We start from the raw sequence: 17,569 nt of genomic DNA on the forward strand, positions 1-17,569 counted from the left end.
CTGTTCTGGGAGCCTCAGAATGTGTGCTAATATTTCTGCATTTCATATTTGTTTATTCTGCTTTTTGATGCCCCAGGAAATGGTAAGCGTTGTTTGTATACGCATGTTTGGGTATTTTGATTCACGATGATATTTTCTCTCCTCCATCCAAGGACAATTATCAAGCAGTATAGCAGATAACAGTGTTTGCTAGCAGCAAAGGCATACTTTTGATTAAAAATAAATAATGGGGAGATATTTTAAACACCTAAAGCGTTGCACAGACACAGTAGTTACTGATCCCCTCCCGGAGCGCAGGCTTCCCTTCGCATGGCGAACATCGTTTTCTTTCTGCATTTGGAAAGCTTCCAAACAACTTCCAAGAGGTGTTATCCCTTCAAAATCATGTGCAACACATCAATTGATCAAAATCGTGTTTGTTTGTTTTTAACAAATGATGGATCCCATTTAATGGAATAATTATGGTCTGAAAAAAAATGAAGAATAAAAACCACACATAGTGTGTTCTTAATAATTGTGTGAACACACGTTTTTTCTTTGTTGTTGTAGTCCTGAAACAAGGCCGCACTTTAAAGCTGCGTTCAGCGCACAGAAGCTGTTGGAACAGGAGTAAATAATGACATAACCATTTGTGAAGGTGCCTCAATCATAAACAACCTTATCATTTTAATAGCGGTCTGACAAACACTGACATGGGACACCAGGGTCAGCTGCTCTGCTCTTCCTCCTGTTAGACATCATGACCACTGGTCAGAATGTGTTGGTTTCAAAATGATTTCATGAATATCATAGCGATCAAAATAATTCCTCATCCGAGGAGTCACAGTCAGTTTTGCTACGACATGGACTTGTGTAGCAAATTGATTAATCCAAGTTGCACTATTAATAAAAGATAATACACATTACATAGTGGAATGTTGTATTTTCATCTAAGGGATCATATAATCTAACATGTATATTGTTTCATTGTTAATAACCATCGTACTGATGAGATGAGCCTTTTCCACCACAGCAACTTCAAGCCGCTGCGACGCGCAGTGAGCCAGGTAACTTTTTTTGAGCCTCTGGTTCCGAGGACGGACGAGAGCGGAGGCTCTTAGTTTTTGTGTTGTGCGTCCGCACCAACAACAATGGGGTGAAACAACGTTATGCATGACATCTTTGCTGTAGTTGGAATGTGGAGAAAGTCACAGCTTTAACTTTTTCTTCAGAAACTTGTCACGAAGTGAACAATTGTCCTTGCTGTGTGCTCCTCTTGTTATCTTGAGCGGAGCAGGCACGGCTGAAGCTGCTGTTCCATGTCAGATGCCTTTGACTCCACGGCAGACACGTTGCATCATTCTGGCTGTTGTTTGCGGCACAGACATCTATGATGCCATCTTCTCTCGTCTGGTCCATAATAACACGTTGTGGGTCGCGCTGTACAATCAGGGACAGCAGTACGGCACGCGTCTACAGACTGGAACTGCACCGGGTTGCAGTGTTTTCAAGCATCTGTTAATCACTGCATCTCTTTGCTCAAACTAACACACAGCCACAGCCTCCTTCTGATGCCTTCATGCTCCTCTGCACATCTCCACGCTGTGTCTGTCCATCAAAGTATTTACAGGAGGACAAGCCCACAGGCCTAATTGGCACGGTCGGTGATGGAGCATATGCACTTTCCAGTGGGAGCCCAACTGACCGAATCCCTCACTGCCGACTGCCGACATAGTCTCCATATGTGGCAGACAGAAGGGCCCGTACGCACACTGCCCTTCAACTAATGAAGCCAAGTCACCCGGCGCATACTTCGGCCTTTCAGAGGACCTTCTTCAGAATCCGGAGCCAGAGCAACGCCTCTCCAAGCGCGCACACACAGACAGACACACACACACACACACACACACAGACACACACAGATAGAGGCCGTGAAGGGTTGTAAAAACTGCTCCCTCACCTTCACCCCGATGGATATGCTGATTCACAAACACACGCAGAATGACTCAAAAGAACACTATTGCACCATTACCCTCACCTTCTGCACCCCCACCTCTCTCTCTCTCTCTCTCTAAAAAGAAAGCGAGGGGATACAGAGAAGGAGAATCTGCGTGGTGCGAGTGTGAATTCAGCCTCCAGCTGGGCAGCTAAACAGACTTGGTCAGTCATTAGCATGCAAAGGTCTAGTCTGGACATTTAAGGTTATTCATTCCCCAGAATAAACGTCCCCACACTGAAAAGGCCCAGCTCCTTCCTAAATCACTCGTAATGCCCTTTTTTAGTACGCGTGGTTATTTTCAACAACACGCGCCTCAACAATACTTCAAAACCCCGCCACCCGCCCGCCGGACGACTGCACCGCACATTCCGAGTGTTTCTCAGGGCTGCAGATGTTAATACGCTTTATCACATGAGCCCCAACCTCGCGATGTGCATCTGTTTTGCTTGTACTCACCGGAACCCCACTGTGGTGGAACTGTTTCTCAAAGTCACACAAGTCATCCAGTGGCTGGGCTGCAGCCTCGATAACAGGCAGCGGGGGTATCAAAAGGCAGCCAGGGCCAAAGGGAAACAGTTGGATAGTTGTGCACAGCGCGGCGCACAACTTCAAGGCAACAAGTACAAAATGTATGGACTCCGGTTGTTTATTTCACTCCATGCACTGGGAAATATGGGCGCGCATCGTCTGCCTTGTACATAAAGCCACTTCCCCCGATGGCAAAGATGGAGAGATAAGGCTAGAGAGGCACATCACAAGCGATGCATTATGGGAACAGATGTTTCTCCATTGGCAGCTTCTCTTCGCCCACGCCGTATCACCAGACCATTGTGCTGCAAGTTATCCACAATGCATATGGGCTCATCAGATAACTGTCAAAGTCACAACAACATATCTCTGGGGATTTTTACACAGTGTTATCAAAATGAAGCATCATTCATGAGCAAGAGATATAAGAGCAGTACACAACTGTTCAAAAGGACTATCGAACTCAATCTGCAGCATTGCCTGTTAAGATGTATTTGCCTCTTCTTCTTCTTCTTCTTCTTCTTCTTCTTCTTCTTCTTCTTCTTCTTCTTCTTCTTTATTCTTTTCATATACACCTCCAGTCACAAAGTAAATAGATTGTGAGATTCCATGCTGCTTTACTTCTGCTACGCTCGAAGCAGAATGTGATGTTTCTGCTTCTGTTTTTCCCTCAAGACTTTGGCTGACCCACTTTCCCTCATCCCGTGCACCTTGAGGGTGTTAACGGCATAAGGGATATTTACAGTGGAGTGTTTAGAATCAATTTGATATAATAAAGTAATGAGTTTGAAACAATTAGTTGGGGATCACATGGCAAGATGTCATTTGAGCTTTCAGAAGCTCACAGAGTGGAGTAGGTGTAGACGCCTTGTGGGGACTTTCATTCTGGCAAAGAGAAACGCTGAAACCTCGTTTTGCACAGTGTTGTAATGAAATTAAACAACTAATTAAGGTATATAATAAGAGAAACATTTTCATGGTTTTAAAAGAGCAGTGGAATGGCAGTTAGAGCTTCCATATGGCAACTCTCCTTCTACAACACATCCAGCTAACAAAGTCAAATCACACAAAATGTACAACAACATTAAAACTCAGAGACATCAGAATATTGTAAGAATACGTATTTTTCCTTTGCGTGAAGGCTAATTGATCCTAAAAATATCAGTGAGCTAAGGTAAACTAAGCTAATCTAAGCCAACTGGTCAGTCTACCTTCAAACGACAGGTCTTCAACCCAAACTGTGTGTGCATAGCAAGTTCCCCAGAAATACCGCCAAACCAAAATGGACCTGGGGACCGTTAGACCTGATCTAAATAGAGGGGGGCGTCAATAGACCCACAACAGGAAAAGGACGCCAACGCCGGGCAGCAGTACTGCCAAAGTTGCAACACTATTTTCTTGCGATTTACAGGTAATTCTCAGATTTTTGATTCAATGGCAGATCGAATCTGAGTGAGTTTACTCAGATTTCTAGAGATATTAAGTGTTATTTATGTTATATATACAGGCTGTGTTGCAGTACTCCATATTGGCCTTGGTATTTATCTTTGAAGGTCTGGTCTTGTTCGACGTCTCTAGCTTGTGTATTGTCACAGTTATTTGTAACATTACTGGGATTGATCACAGAAAACCAAAGATAATTCCCTCTGCAACACCTTCTGATTTCCTGACGTTTCTCATGGTACACTCATACATGCACACATGTACAGTAGACATTGCACTAGAAGAGGTGAGAGAAGTCTTCATTACTTGTCTCTGGGTGTTTTTATGGGAATGTGGATCCATCAGATCAGTTTGAGGAGTGCTTATGGTTTGGTTTGCACGTTCCACATTTCATCAAACGTGTATCTAAGTGTGGGACTAGCAGTGCTCTGGTCTTTGTCTTGACTTGGTCTCAACCCCTCAAAGTCTTGGTCTTTGGTGTTTGGTTGTATTTTGAACTGCAGCATCTTATATCTTCGCGTTCATCCCGAGGCGGGAGACATTGAGTGAGATTGGAAAAAAAAGAAAATCTTTATGATTGACTGAGGTGGAAGGCTGATACTGACAAATAATCATAAAGTGCATAAATGAATATTTTGTCCACTGGTTCGGCTGCCTGGTCCCAGGCCAACAGTCCACATTTAGATCCATTACGGATCTTTACAATTGGGCCTTGAAAATCTCCCCAACATTGTGTGTTTTTATTAAATCTTTAAATAAATACAATCAAGAGATTACACAGCTGCATCAGATCCACCAGAGCAGCTTCAAGTGGGAACTGTAAGGTTCCATTCTGCAAAGAGTCCTTTGCTCAGACAGCTTGTTCTATGGAAGGAACAAAGTCTTGGAACTTGTTGAAATCCCTCTTAAGGGAGCGAGCACATAAATTAAGCTAATTTAGCAACACACCTGTACTCGTGTCTCTTAAATGTAATGATCGTAACGTTTGCTTTACTGAATCTCGCCGTATCCTTTTTTTTTACCTAAATGTCTCTCCTAGTTTCATAAAACTCCTTCTAGGGACAGGTGTTGCAAATTAGCATATGAACACTGTGATACTTGCATCGTATAGATGTGTTCAGTTTGTCTATGTATATTGCATCTGTCACAAACGTATTAACCATAAATAAAAAAGAATCTCTCGCTCAACTGTTCTGATGTGATTTAGGCTTTTTAAAAACATGTCCTGGCCCCTTATTCTGCAGTGCCAGCGGCACCATGCTAATGTATAAACTCTAATATTTACATAACAGTAGTGGATGGAAATGGACATTCAGATTTGCATTTTTTCAGGAAACATTTGGACAGAAAACTGACCATTGAAACACATAACCATAGAGTTCAATTCAATTCAATTCAGTTTATTTTGTACAGCCCAATATCACAAATTATAAATTTGCCTCAGAGGGCTTTACAATCTGTACACATACGACATCCCTGTCCCAGGACCTCACATTGGATCAGGAAAAACTCCCCAAAAATAACCTTTCACAAGGAAAAAAGGGAAGAAACCTTCAGGAGAGCAACAGAGGAGGATCCCTCTCCCCGGATGGACAGATGCAATAGATGTCATGTGTACAGAATGAACAGCATTTACAAAGTTACATAAACACATTACATGAATATGACAATGTATGAATGGAACTCCAATCCATGAAACAGAAGGAGGTAGAGAGGAGGGGGCGGGGCATCAGCAGGGCCAACGCGGGAGGCCGGTTCACCAGGCATCAGACACCTCCAGGTCCAATGGACCCTCTGAGACGTGAAGTCACAACGACTCCGGGGAGGAAGCAGAGTTAATAAGGTGCAATGGAGAGATGTAAATTCATCCATAAGTAGAGAGAGAAGAGGAGATAGGTGCTCAGTGTATCCTAAAACATCCCCCAGCAGCCTATAAGCCTATAGCAGCATATCAAGGGGCTCGACCAGGGTAAACCTGATTCAGCCCTAACTATAAGCACTATTAAAGAGGAAAGTCTTAAGTCTATTCTTGAATGAGGTGACTGTGTCTGCCTCCCGGACTGAAAGTGAAAGCTGGTTCCATAAAAGAGGAGCTTGATAACTGAAGGCTCTTGCTCCCATCCTACTTTTTAGGACTCTAGGAACCACAAGTAGCCCCACATTTAGTGAGCGCAGCTCTCTAGTGGGGCAATATGGTACTACAAGCTCCTTAAGATATGATGGTGCATCACCAATCAAGGCTTTGTAGGTGAGGAGAAGAATTTTAAATGTGATTCTTGATTTTACAGGGAGCCAGTGCAGCGCAGCTAATACAAGAGTAATGTGATCTCTTTTCTTAGTTTTTGTGAGTACACGAGCTGCAGCATTCTGGATCAACTGGAGGGATTTAAGAGACTTATTAGAGCAGCCTGATAATAAGGAGTTGCAGTAATCTAGTCTGGAAGTAACAAACGGGTGAACCAGCTTTTCTGCATCTTTTTGAGACAAGATGTGCCTGATTTTTGAAATGTTACGTAGATGAAAAAATGCAATCCTTGAGATTTGCTTAACATGGGAGTTAAAGGACAAGTCTCGGTCAAAGATAACGCCGAGATTCTTTACAGTGGTGTTGGATGCCAGGGAAATGCCATCTACAGAAACCACATCACCAGATAATTGATCTCTGAGGTGTTCAGGGCCGAGTAAAATAACTTCAGTTTTGTCTGAGTTTAACATCAGGAAGTTGCAGGTCATCCATGTTTTTATGTCTTTAAGACATTCTTGAATTTTAGCGAGCTGGTTGGTCTCCTCTGGTTTGATCAATAGATATAATTGAGTATCGTCTGCATAGCAATGAAAGTTCATGCAGTGTTTCCTGATAATATTGCCCAAAGGAAGCATATATAAGGTAAATAAATTTGGTCCAAGCACAGAACCTTGTGGAACTCCGTGATTAACGTTGGTGGTCATTGAGGCTTCATCGTTTACAAATACAAATTGAGATCGATCTGATAAATAGGATTTAAACCAACTTAGTGCGGTACCTGAAATGCCAATCGACTGATCCAGTCTCTGTAATAGGATGTCATGATCAATGGTGTCGAACGCAGCACTAAGGTCTAATAATACCAGTACGGAGATGAGTCCTTTATCTGATGCAATTAGGAGGTCATTTGTAATTTTCACCAGTGCTGTCTCTGTGCTGTGATGTTTTCTAAATCCTGACTGAAACTCCTCAAATAAACTATTCTGATGTAGGAAGTCGCACAACTGATTTGCGACTACTTTCTCAAGGATCTTAGAGAGGAAGGGAAGGTTAGAGATTGGTCTGTAGTTAGCCAACACCTCTGGATTAAGAGTGGGCTTTTTCAGGAGAGGTTTAATTACAGCTACTTTGAAGGAATGTGGTACATGGCCTGTTAGCAAAGACACATTAACAATATCCAGCAGAGAGGTGCTAATTAAAGGCAACACGTCTTTAAGCAGCCTCGTTGGGATGGGGTCCAAGAGACAGGTAGACGGTTTAGAAGTAGAAACCGTTGAGGACAATTGGTCTAGGTTAATGGGAGAAAAGCTATCCAAATATACACCAGGGCATACAGCCGTTTCCAAAGTAAGACGATAACTAGTCCTGAACCATTTGGTTTTGAAATTTGGGGCCGGAAATATTGAGATCCCTGTTTGGAGGCCAGGAAAAACTACTACAAAAGTGAACATTGAGTTTACAGTCGTTATGTTACGATGTAATGCTTATTGTCCATCCGGGGAGAGGGATCCTCCTCTTTTGCTCTCCTGAAGGTTTCTTCCCTTTTTTCCCTGTCAAAGGTTATTTTTGGGGAGTTTTTCCTGATCCGATGTGAGGTCCTGGGACAAGGATGTCGTATGTGTACAGATTGTAAAGCCCTCTGAGGCAAATTTGTAATTTGTGATATTGGGCTATACAAAATAAACTGAATTGAATTGAATTGAATTAACGTCCACTAAGGGTGGCTGTTACGTATTCACGGTAGCTAGTTGTTATATTATTTTAAATGAACCAAGTAGTTTTGTTTCCTAAACCTAACATTATCTGTTCACAATTTTAAACTTGTGTCATTGTGTGTTTCTGCAAGTGTGATACGAGGCTGATGCAAAAGGTATTCATGCAACATATTTCTGGTTCAGAGACGTTGATATTCAAAGTATCCATGGTTTGCAGAAATGATCAATATACCCCAAAACATTTCTGGGGTCTAAATAGAGTGATGACCACTCCTTAAAAAATGATGCAGACATATTTTAAAGCAATCAATGGTTTTGTCTGACAATTACTTTATAGGAGAAAGGTTTTTGAAAGACCAAACTACCTTGATGAATACAAGGGTGTTTTGCTGTTGGACAGTCGATTCCGGCATTGAACGGTTTAACTTGCTCAGCAGACATCTGAGCGATAGGCCTGTGTATTGACTGTACTTGTCTTTTTCTGCAGGTGATTTTGATGCTGACCAAACTCTTTGACTTCAACCTCAACAGTGTGACTGAGAGTTCATTATGGAGGTAAGCTTATCACACTACATGACATTTCTAGAAAAGCCTAGAGCAGTTAGGAGTTGGGCACGACAAATTGGTCAGAGGGGACGGTTTTATATATTTCTGATATTTTTATTCCTGTGGTTTGAACTGCTCCCAGCACTGCTCTCGGGAATAAGAATGCTAATGCTCACAAGGATCTCATAATGGGAATTAAAAAGACATCCAAAGCTTGAGAAAGAGGCAACAGTCTAAAAGAGATCTTTCAAATGGCAAGTTTGAGTCGCCGAATGTCTTCAATCAGTTTAATGTCTGTGGGCACCAGAAATCCCTCACATGAAAGCCACTAATCAACGTGACTGGAGCTTGCAAAGTTATCCAGTAAATTACCTTGACCAGCCTTGAACTCAGCATAGCCTTGCTTAGGGCGCCGTTTCCGACTCGATTCTGATGTAACTTTGGTAGATGCCTGTTAGGGAGCAATGTAGCTGCATTAATGTCTTGAGGAAAGAAATTCATACCAAGAATATCTGCCCAAGTAATAATCATTATGATTTTTTTATTGTTGTCTATGAATTGTCATACCACAGACATGAGCAGTTCTCTTTAGGAAAATAAGTTTAACGACATGAAAATGAATCTGAAGGATAGAGGAAAGACATGGACTGTTCAGCCTAATGGTGTTTAATCTCCCTAAATGTTTTAAACGAGAACAATTCTCAAACTTGCTGAAAATACATTAGATGTTTTTATGACAGGCATCTGCAAATTGCTTGTAATAACTGATTGTAATTTATTGTCCAAATGAGACAAATAGCTACTTTGTGAGGGATGTTTACAAAATCAGATTATATTGTCATAATAGTTGTCACATTCAAATGTTAATGATATGATATGTTTTTTAAATTGACCTTAAGTACCAGTAAACCTATTTGAATACTTGAGATTTGCAGATACGTGACCTTTTGAACAGAATATTAATGTTATGTTGTGCAAGTTCAATGAAAATGTGTCTGAAAGCAAGTGGGGAAAAAACAAACAACATAAAACCATAAGATATACAACAAGACTATGCAGAAAATGAAAACTGAAAAGTTAAGAAACTTACAATGTGACCTCCAAATACAAACTAGATTCAAGGCGGTTCTGTCTTGCAAGTTTCATTCAAACTCGCAGATGTTGTTTTAAATTCTAGTAGGGATCCCAAACTTTGAAAACATATCAGATATGTCTAACATAATTGTGAGGGAGACACATACGCAAAAAATGCACGAGACATCTAGATGATTTCCATTTGATGTAATGGTGCAGCCCTAAAACATGGCATCTTGGATTGTAATTTTTCACTTGGTATAAGCATCATGAAGCTTCAACGGAGGGCTGAAACAATCAGTTAATTACCTCTCATTACTTTGTAGAAGCTCAGTTCCATCCATACACACCATTACTGCTGTCGAGATGGATACATGAGTGAAAGGTAAAATCTTTCCAAGAGCTGTATACTAAGGTTAATACTTGTCAGCTTAATTATTTAAATTAAAGGTTCCTGAAAGTCTGAATATTTAATTCCTTTTTCCAAAGTTAATATTAAGCTGTCAGGCAATACATTTTTACACACATTTGACACATTTTGTATTTGTTGTAAAAAAAGAAGAAAAAGGAATCAGCTAAATATATACTGTATGACACACATGAACCTTATCAATTTGTATACAATAAACAGTGAGGACAACATGCTGACACAATAACTGGCTAAAATACTATGCAAACCGGTGGCAGGAATAATGTTGAAATATATAAACCCTTTACAGGGTTTATAGTAATTAATATGTAGAAGTGTTATTATTACTGTATTGATACATGTTTGGGTTTTGGTTGCTTGGGTCCACATTTACACATGAAAATAGCAGAGAGAAACTTTGGCATTCATTCGTAGTTGTGTTTGTGTCCACCGGACAAATTGAAATACTAATAATCACTCTTTTTTTAACTCTGTTTTTGGTTTCTAGCTATTTAGCTGCCTAATGCTCCACTTTGCTCACCAGCTAGTTGCTAACTAGCCGTCCATTGGTGCTGCGCCGGTAGCAGACAGTTGGTTTCTCAGAGATTGCTGGCTGTAAACTGTTTCTGTGTCTAAAGATGACTGATGAGAGCAGTGAGAGTGAATCCAACAGTATATTAATCAAACATTTCTGGGCTGTAAAACCAAGACAATTACCTGACTGTGCTTCAAAGCTCTTATTCACTGAGGGGAACTTCAGAATGAAAGTCACAATTTTGTGTGGGTTTGTCTGCAAGTGACCCCTTTCACAAACACGTTTGATCCATGGTTAATAATGAAGTAATTAGTTTTTGCAGCTTTAAATAAATCATTGGGTCATGATGCTACGTTGTCATGCCTCCTTGCACAACTCATACAGCTGTCTCTATAGCTCTGTCTCACTCTAACATGAAGGGCAGAATTATGAGCGTTGCAGTGCGGAACCAAGGTCTTATGTTCCTATGGTTCTATGTTCCCTGGGTCCCATGTCCCCAGGGTCATATATTCCCACGTTCCTTTGTTCCCATGGTCTTATCTTCCCAAAGTCCTATGCTCCCAGGATCCTATGTTCATAAGGTTATATCTTCCCAGGGTCCTGTGTTTCCAAGCTCCCTCGGCCTAATGTTCCCCGGGTCCTATTTTGCCAGGGTTTTATGTTTGCAGTTTCCAATGTTCACAAGGTCCAATGTTCCCAGGGACTTTGTTTCCAAGGTTCTATGCTTCCAGTTTCCTATGTTCACCGGGTCACATGTTCACAAGGTCCAATCTTCACGTGGTCCAATGTTCACAAGGTCTAATGTTCCCAGGGACTTTGTTTTCAAGGTTCTATGTTTCCAGGTTCCTTTGTCCCCAGATACTGGTGTTCCAAGAGTCCTATGTTCCTAGGATGCTATGTTCCCAAGATCCTAGGTTCCCCAGGTTCTATGTTCCCAGGGAACCCATTTTAACTTGTCCATTAGTGACAAGTTGGGAATGAGAACGGGTTGGGGCAACATAGTTCCCTTTGTCCTATGTTGCCATTATGTCCATTTACATCTTGGGAACATTGGAATGACCCTGTTTCACCCTGCTTCCAATATTTATATAAATCTAGGTCATGTAGCTCAAACACACAAGAGAAGGATCACTCTTTTAATCTCACCCTCTAAAAAATCAAAGATGTTTTCTCCAGGAAAATATGGCTCACTGCTAGCTTATCATAGAGATGCTTTTTGCTTTGTTGTTATTCAGAAGGGATTGTACCTGGTCTGCAGGACAACGCAATGAACTTGGGTTTGCTCAGCAGAACAAGCTCTCCAATTTGCCTGTGCATAGAAACGGAACTGAGACGTTTAACAAGTTGAGGAGACAACAGGTATGTGCCCAGTAAGATTATCGCCTATGTTAAATTGTTTGGAAAATGCGAAATTGCGCATTATGTTAAATTGGAAAAAACATTTTCTGGTTGTGCAGCTGTCCAAAGAGTTGTTGTCCCATCATTTTCCACCTAAATGCCATTAAACGTAGCATTATATGACTGCTCTTACCTCATACAGAGATCATTGAGGCCACAGTTCTGTCTCTGATGAAGGTCCTACATTACCCTGTAATGGTGTATCTGCTACTGCTGTTTTATTCAAGTTATTATACATCTGATGCCTTGGAGAAAAAAAGACTTCTAGTGATGGATGGAAGATTAAAGGTACATGAGTAAAAGTAGACAAATTGACAGAAAAAACAATGAGAGAACAGATGATATACATTTTGAGAGAGGAAAGAGATCATCTACAGCCATGAAGATAGACAGAGCAGCAAAGCGATTGATAATTGCAATTAAGAAGACCAATTGGTCTGCCAGAAATCCAACACTCCTCAGGGGGTGTTTAAAGTTAAACAACAGCATATCTGCCTGTTGTGGCCCCAAATAGCAGCACGAGGTAACAGCTTGAAATGTGTATACCTAGAAATCACGTGGAGCAATATGAGCATGCACACGTCTGTCAACCTGTCTGTCAACGCATTACACCAAAGGACAAACAAAACTGATCACATTGGTAAGCTTTCATACAAATGTGTTTCTCAGTTTTCACGCCATTTATTTACAAGTTTATAGTCACGTGTGTAGCCACCTAACACGAAAACCTGAACCTGTGCCCTGTTAGGGGGCTTTCACAAGCCATAGTCCATAGTATTTTTTATTTAGTCAAGTTCGGTTTCAATGCAGAACTGACAACATCTATATATTTGCTGAGGGATGTCAATATGCCAATAGTTTTTTGACCTTAGGTCTGCACTGGTCTACTGTGCACACACATCCTGCAATTTGGTCAAATGATGTTCTAATTGTAGTCAAACCACATTATAGGGTTCGCTTGACAATGGTCCCGACTCCCTCTAGCAAGCTGCTTCAGACCGTTTCTTTCAGTCAACAATTCAAAACAAATTGATCCCCATTTAGAATATGGATATTTGCATTGCTTCATCATTAAGTAGCTTATTAGGTCAATGCAAAACAGTTGGAAACAATGGGACCCAACCCATTACCAAAGCTTTCAGGTACACAACAGTCCAAACCTGACACAAAGTTTTAGGATGGGTAGCAGATTTCAAAAGGTATGCTCAGTCTGAAGTACTGCGAAAACTGCGCAAAACTCAAAGAAGTGAAACTAGAAAACTTCTTGGATTACACCAGTCACATGCCAATCCGGGTCAGGAGTGTGGGTGGCCCCTCCCCACTTTACAGCCCCCTACTCCGGCGCCTCTGATCGGACCCCACCCATCTTTGTATTCATTTTAAACTCATCTACATAACCGTAAAGTTTCGGCATGCCAACCCGGGCTCACATTGAGGGGATGAAAGTGCTACCGTCACGGCTGGTAATAAATTAAGTTCTGACATTTATAATAGTAGTTGCATAAATACACATCCTGATATTTTGGGATGTTCTTCTCTTCATCTTCATCCGTACAGTTTCAAACGACACTCTTGTCTCGTGGAGCTTTTTAGAGTTTAGCCTGCTACTCAGCAGAAACACTCGCTGAGCTTGCTGAGTTTCCTGTCTCAAGCGGAGCTGTTGGTGTTTTCTGCTCTCCAAAGAGTGATCTCATGTTAACTATCCCGAGATGCAAGCAGCTCTCATCCCCCAAACCATGATTAATCAAACCCTCATGGAAAATGTAAAAGCTGTTTAGTTGCTGCCCATCAATGTATAGTAGACCATGTACGTTTTATTCTATTTTAATCCATCTCAGAGAAAGTAGAAAGGGATATTAGGCTTTTGATTTCCTCAGTGAATGATACCGTAATATGACTGATACCCTTATTGTGCCCTCGTACAATGTTTCAGTTACTCCCCCCTTGTTCAACATGTGGTCAGTGAACAGCATTGGCTCAGCTACGGCCTCTGTGAAGCCAACATCCGCACACCAGATGAAATCACAGCAGTGCGGTCACTCGGAGCAGCTCTTTACACCCACACATAACCACTGAATAGCCTTCCAAAAGCCAGCAGCAAGGCGGACAAGTTTCACTCCAAATCATCGTCCTTGAGAAACTGTCATTTTCCATTAAATGTAACTACCATCATCCCGGGGGGGGGGGGGGGGGGGGGTGGTTCATCTGCTGGGGTTGGGCTGTTTTATTGGTTCATGTTGAAAGTTGCTGTGACACAAAAAATAAGTCATTAGCCCATAAATCAAGTGATTCTGTGACAGGCGCCACTGAGGAGCAGATCAATAACCTGATGAAGTCATACTAGACTGATAGAATATGCCTGGCAAGGTATGGTACTAGTCTGTAATAAATAGAACACCAGGTTATGGGGGGAAACAGGTCCATGCATCATTTTCATTTCAACCTCTTTGGCAAAACATGTATTTTCACGTAAAAGTGTGCAAATTGTAAGATTAAATTGTACGATTATTTTATTCCAATGTGATACATTACAGAAGATGACTGAAATACATTACTTGGGCTAAATCTCTAAATGAGACAAAATTGCCAGTGCGCCATGAATATTTCCGTATTTTCATGGCTGTAAACTTCAAGCGTGAAGCTCTCAGTAAACTCCTTCAAACAATGACTTTAGTCTGGATTTAACAGCTACTCTGAGAGAAGGTGGAGAGAAGGAAAACATCAGTCGATGAGAGTGATTGCTTCATTTGAAGTCACACGAGGCATTCTACGGTGTCTTTGCCGCATTTTTTAGATTTGCATGCTTATGGCGCTATCTTAATATGAAATTAGAATAGCTTGTTGAGCTGATTCAGCCTCAGACCACTCAAAACAAATTAGACCTGCCAGCTCATATAAGTCGTTCCAACTTTCGGAGACAGTCTGAAATGCTGAATTTCAACCAAACACACATTTTGCATTAGCGCTTTGACCAACATTTGAATATTTCAGCACTCATTCAAAGCTGCTCTTGGTTTATAGTCGTAGACGTAAGTTGAAACGAGTTTACTTATGTATTGGGATGAAAGAAGCATGTGGCAAAGAGAGAGAGAAATGTGACACAGTATTCTCTGTTTAATCTTAATCACACCTTCTCAAAGTTTTTTATTTATTATCAATGTCCATTTTTTATAATGAATAAATATACACACGCGAGATTGACATTTTAAAACTGTTCTACCGCCCTACAATCGTTTTCTAAGGCTTTAGAACAGTTTCCTGTGACTTTCTTTTCAATCCATTTAAACACAGAAAACATTTTGTACTTCATGAATTTACACTCACATTAAACTTTCAAAAGGCATTACGGTATTTTTATAACCATTTAGTTTATGCAGATTAATGAGTGATTGTTAGCAGTATCTGTCATCCACAGCTGCTTTTAAGACTCCGGCGCTCATTTAAGTTGCAATCTGACGGCAGCACGACAGACATGTGCACTGTATCTGTAGCCTCTCCTTTGAAGATGGAAATTAATGCACAATGATCCACCAACAAATTATTGGACATTTAGCTCCGGGCTACAAACCTCTGTGTGTTCATCAAACTGGTTAGTTTTATTCTGCCACGTTACATATTGTAAACCATCGAGAATAGTGGCATCCACAAGTTCACGCATGCAAGGTCACGCATGCAAGGTCACGCATGCAAGGTCACGCACTTTCCAGCTTCTTTGGCAAAACTGTTCTATGTTCTAGGTATAATGTGTTAATGATTCATTCCATATATTTTACTAATAGATTGTAAGAATATGGATATAGTCTTCGTGAAGTTACCTATAGTTTTCCGTTGAGAAGCTCAAGGTTAATTCCCTGAATCCGTCAAATAAACTTTAAACGGGTAAGTGTATTCCCCCTACATAACGCCAATTAGTCTATAGAGAGTCAAACTTTTCTTTGTTGATGACAATTTAGCCTCTGGGAGCTACGTCCAACATTTCGGGTATATAGATGATGTCTATGACTGGATTGTTTCACAAGTTGCCAGTTTACAATCATTGTACAGTTTTTTAGCCAAAAGAAAGCAAAGTCATCGTCAGGCGATAGCCAATGCATTCTGCCTCTTTTACTCTCCACACAGATTGTTTACACCTGATTGGTCAATTATACTCTCACAACAAACTTCTGATCCCGAATTCTCCCCATGCTTACAGATTCGGCATTCATAAGTAAAATATATGTTCACAGAAATTAAGGTCAGATCAGTCAAGTCTTCCATCCAAAACTGGGAAAAAATCTTTATTGGCCTTGCTTTGTATTACTGGGACATAGGGGAGGGGCATATCACTTTACATGTGCATCATTTGTTACACCATTTTTCTTATTGTGGTGATAATATTGTATCACAGTATTACAAGACCATAAGGCCTCTCCACTCACCTGATTCTACCAATTGTCAGTGTAACATAAGGGAACTTATGGAACTCAGCAACCTGGACTGCAGCAATATATTATGGGGAAAAAACATCTTAACCCACATGAACATACTCATTGTTTCACTGCTTATTAGGCATTCATTATGCAGAAAATGCCTAATAGGCTGCTCTCACCTGATGACACGGGGGCCGAAATGAAAAGCAAAAGGGTTCCATGACTAAACGGAATGGTGGTAGTCTGTATGGAACCGTAACACTTATGACACATATTCAGAAAGTGCTTACATTTACTCTGAAAAGTTTCACTAAAGAGTGGCCTAATTGTTTTCATATCTGTTACACAGATTAGGGTTTTCAATTATTTCACTCCTTATTTTCACATATTTCAAAGAGGTGGTACCCGACTGGTAGCGTACTAGTTCTCCTCAACTTGCTGTTGTACTGCTTAATGAATCTCTCTGTGCTGTCAGTTTGCTCTGTCCATCTCACCGCGTTGTCCTGTTGCTGCCGTCTTTGATAATCCTCCCAGAAAGATGCCTGAGATGCTGAAATGTTCCTTCCCATCTGAATAACACACACATGGAGACCACAACACCAACACCTTCTCTGACAAGCAGTTAGCCATGTTGTCCTGGAGAACTGACCCACGTTAAATCTGGTTATTTAATACCAGCGGTTTGGTTTAAAGCAGGTGGGCAACAAGATGTTTCTCTTCAAAAGGCAGACTTTCAAAAGTGTGCTCTTCAAGGTATCCTCATTGTTCATGGTGATGTGTAAAACAATCAAATTGCAGCTGGGCAAAAGACAAGGCTTTGGGTAGGCCTATTGGGTCACAATCTTGGTTGTGGTTTTAGTTTATTTCCTGTTTTATTTTGAAGTTCCCTCACACTTGTGTCCCGTGTATTTCCTGTCTTTGTGGTTTCTCTCCTTTTCCTTTGGATCACCTGTGTCGTATCAGTCTCGTCAGCCTTGCTCTGTTCCGTTGTGTTTCTTCCACCTAACAGCGGTCAGCCCGCCCTCGTGTTTTGTTGTCTGATGAGTTTGTGTATTTATAGTCTTGTCTTTTGTCCGTTGGTTAGTCTGCTATATTTCTGTTTCATTTGTCATTTTGCAATTTTTGGCCGGTGGATTCCAGTTGCTCACTTTTGGACTCACCTGCCATCTAGGTTTTGTTTTGGACTTTTCTTCATGAAAATCAGCGTACATTATCCGTCTGCTCCCATTGTCTGTCTGCATTTGGGTCCATCCTCTGTTAGTCCTCTGCACTTCACCTTGCAGCCCTTT

General features: G+C 41.1%; 1 protein-coding gene across 1 annotated transcript in view; it reads left to right on the forward strand.

Annotated features, from left to right (window-relative positions):
• The window catches only part of LOC117732209 (VPS10 domain-containing receptor SorCS1), a 144,361-nt gene that overhangs the window by 64,149 nt on the left and 62,643 nt on the right, over window positions 1-17,569 (forward strand). Inside the window, exon 2 of the mRNA XM_034534975.1 lies at window positions 8,397-8,464. Coding sequence (XP_034390866.1) covers window positions 8,397-8,464 — 68 coding nt within the window. The remainder of the gene's footprint in view (window positions 1-8,396; window positions 8,465-17,569) is intronic.

This window comes from Cyclopterus lumpus, chromosome 1 (genome assembly GCF_009769545.1).
Source record: "Cyclopterus lumpus isolate fCycLum1 chromosome 1, fCycLum1.pri, whole genome shotgun sequence".
Classification (NCBI taxonomy): Eukaryota; Metazoa; Chordata; class Actinopteri; order Perciformes; family Cyclopteridae; genus Cyclopterus; species Cyclopterus lumpus.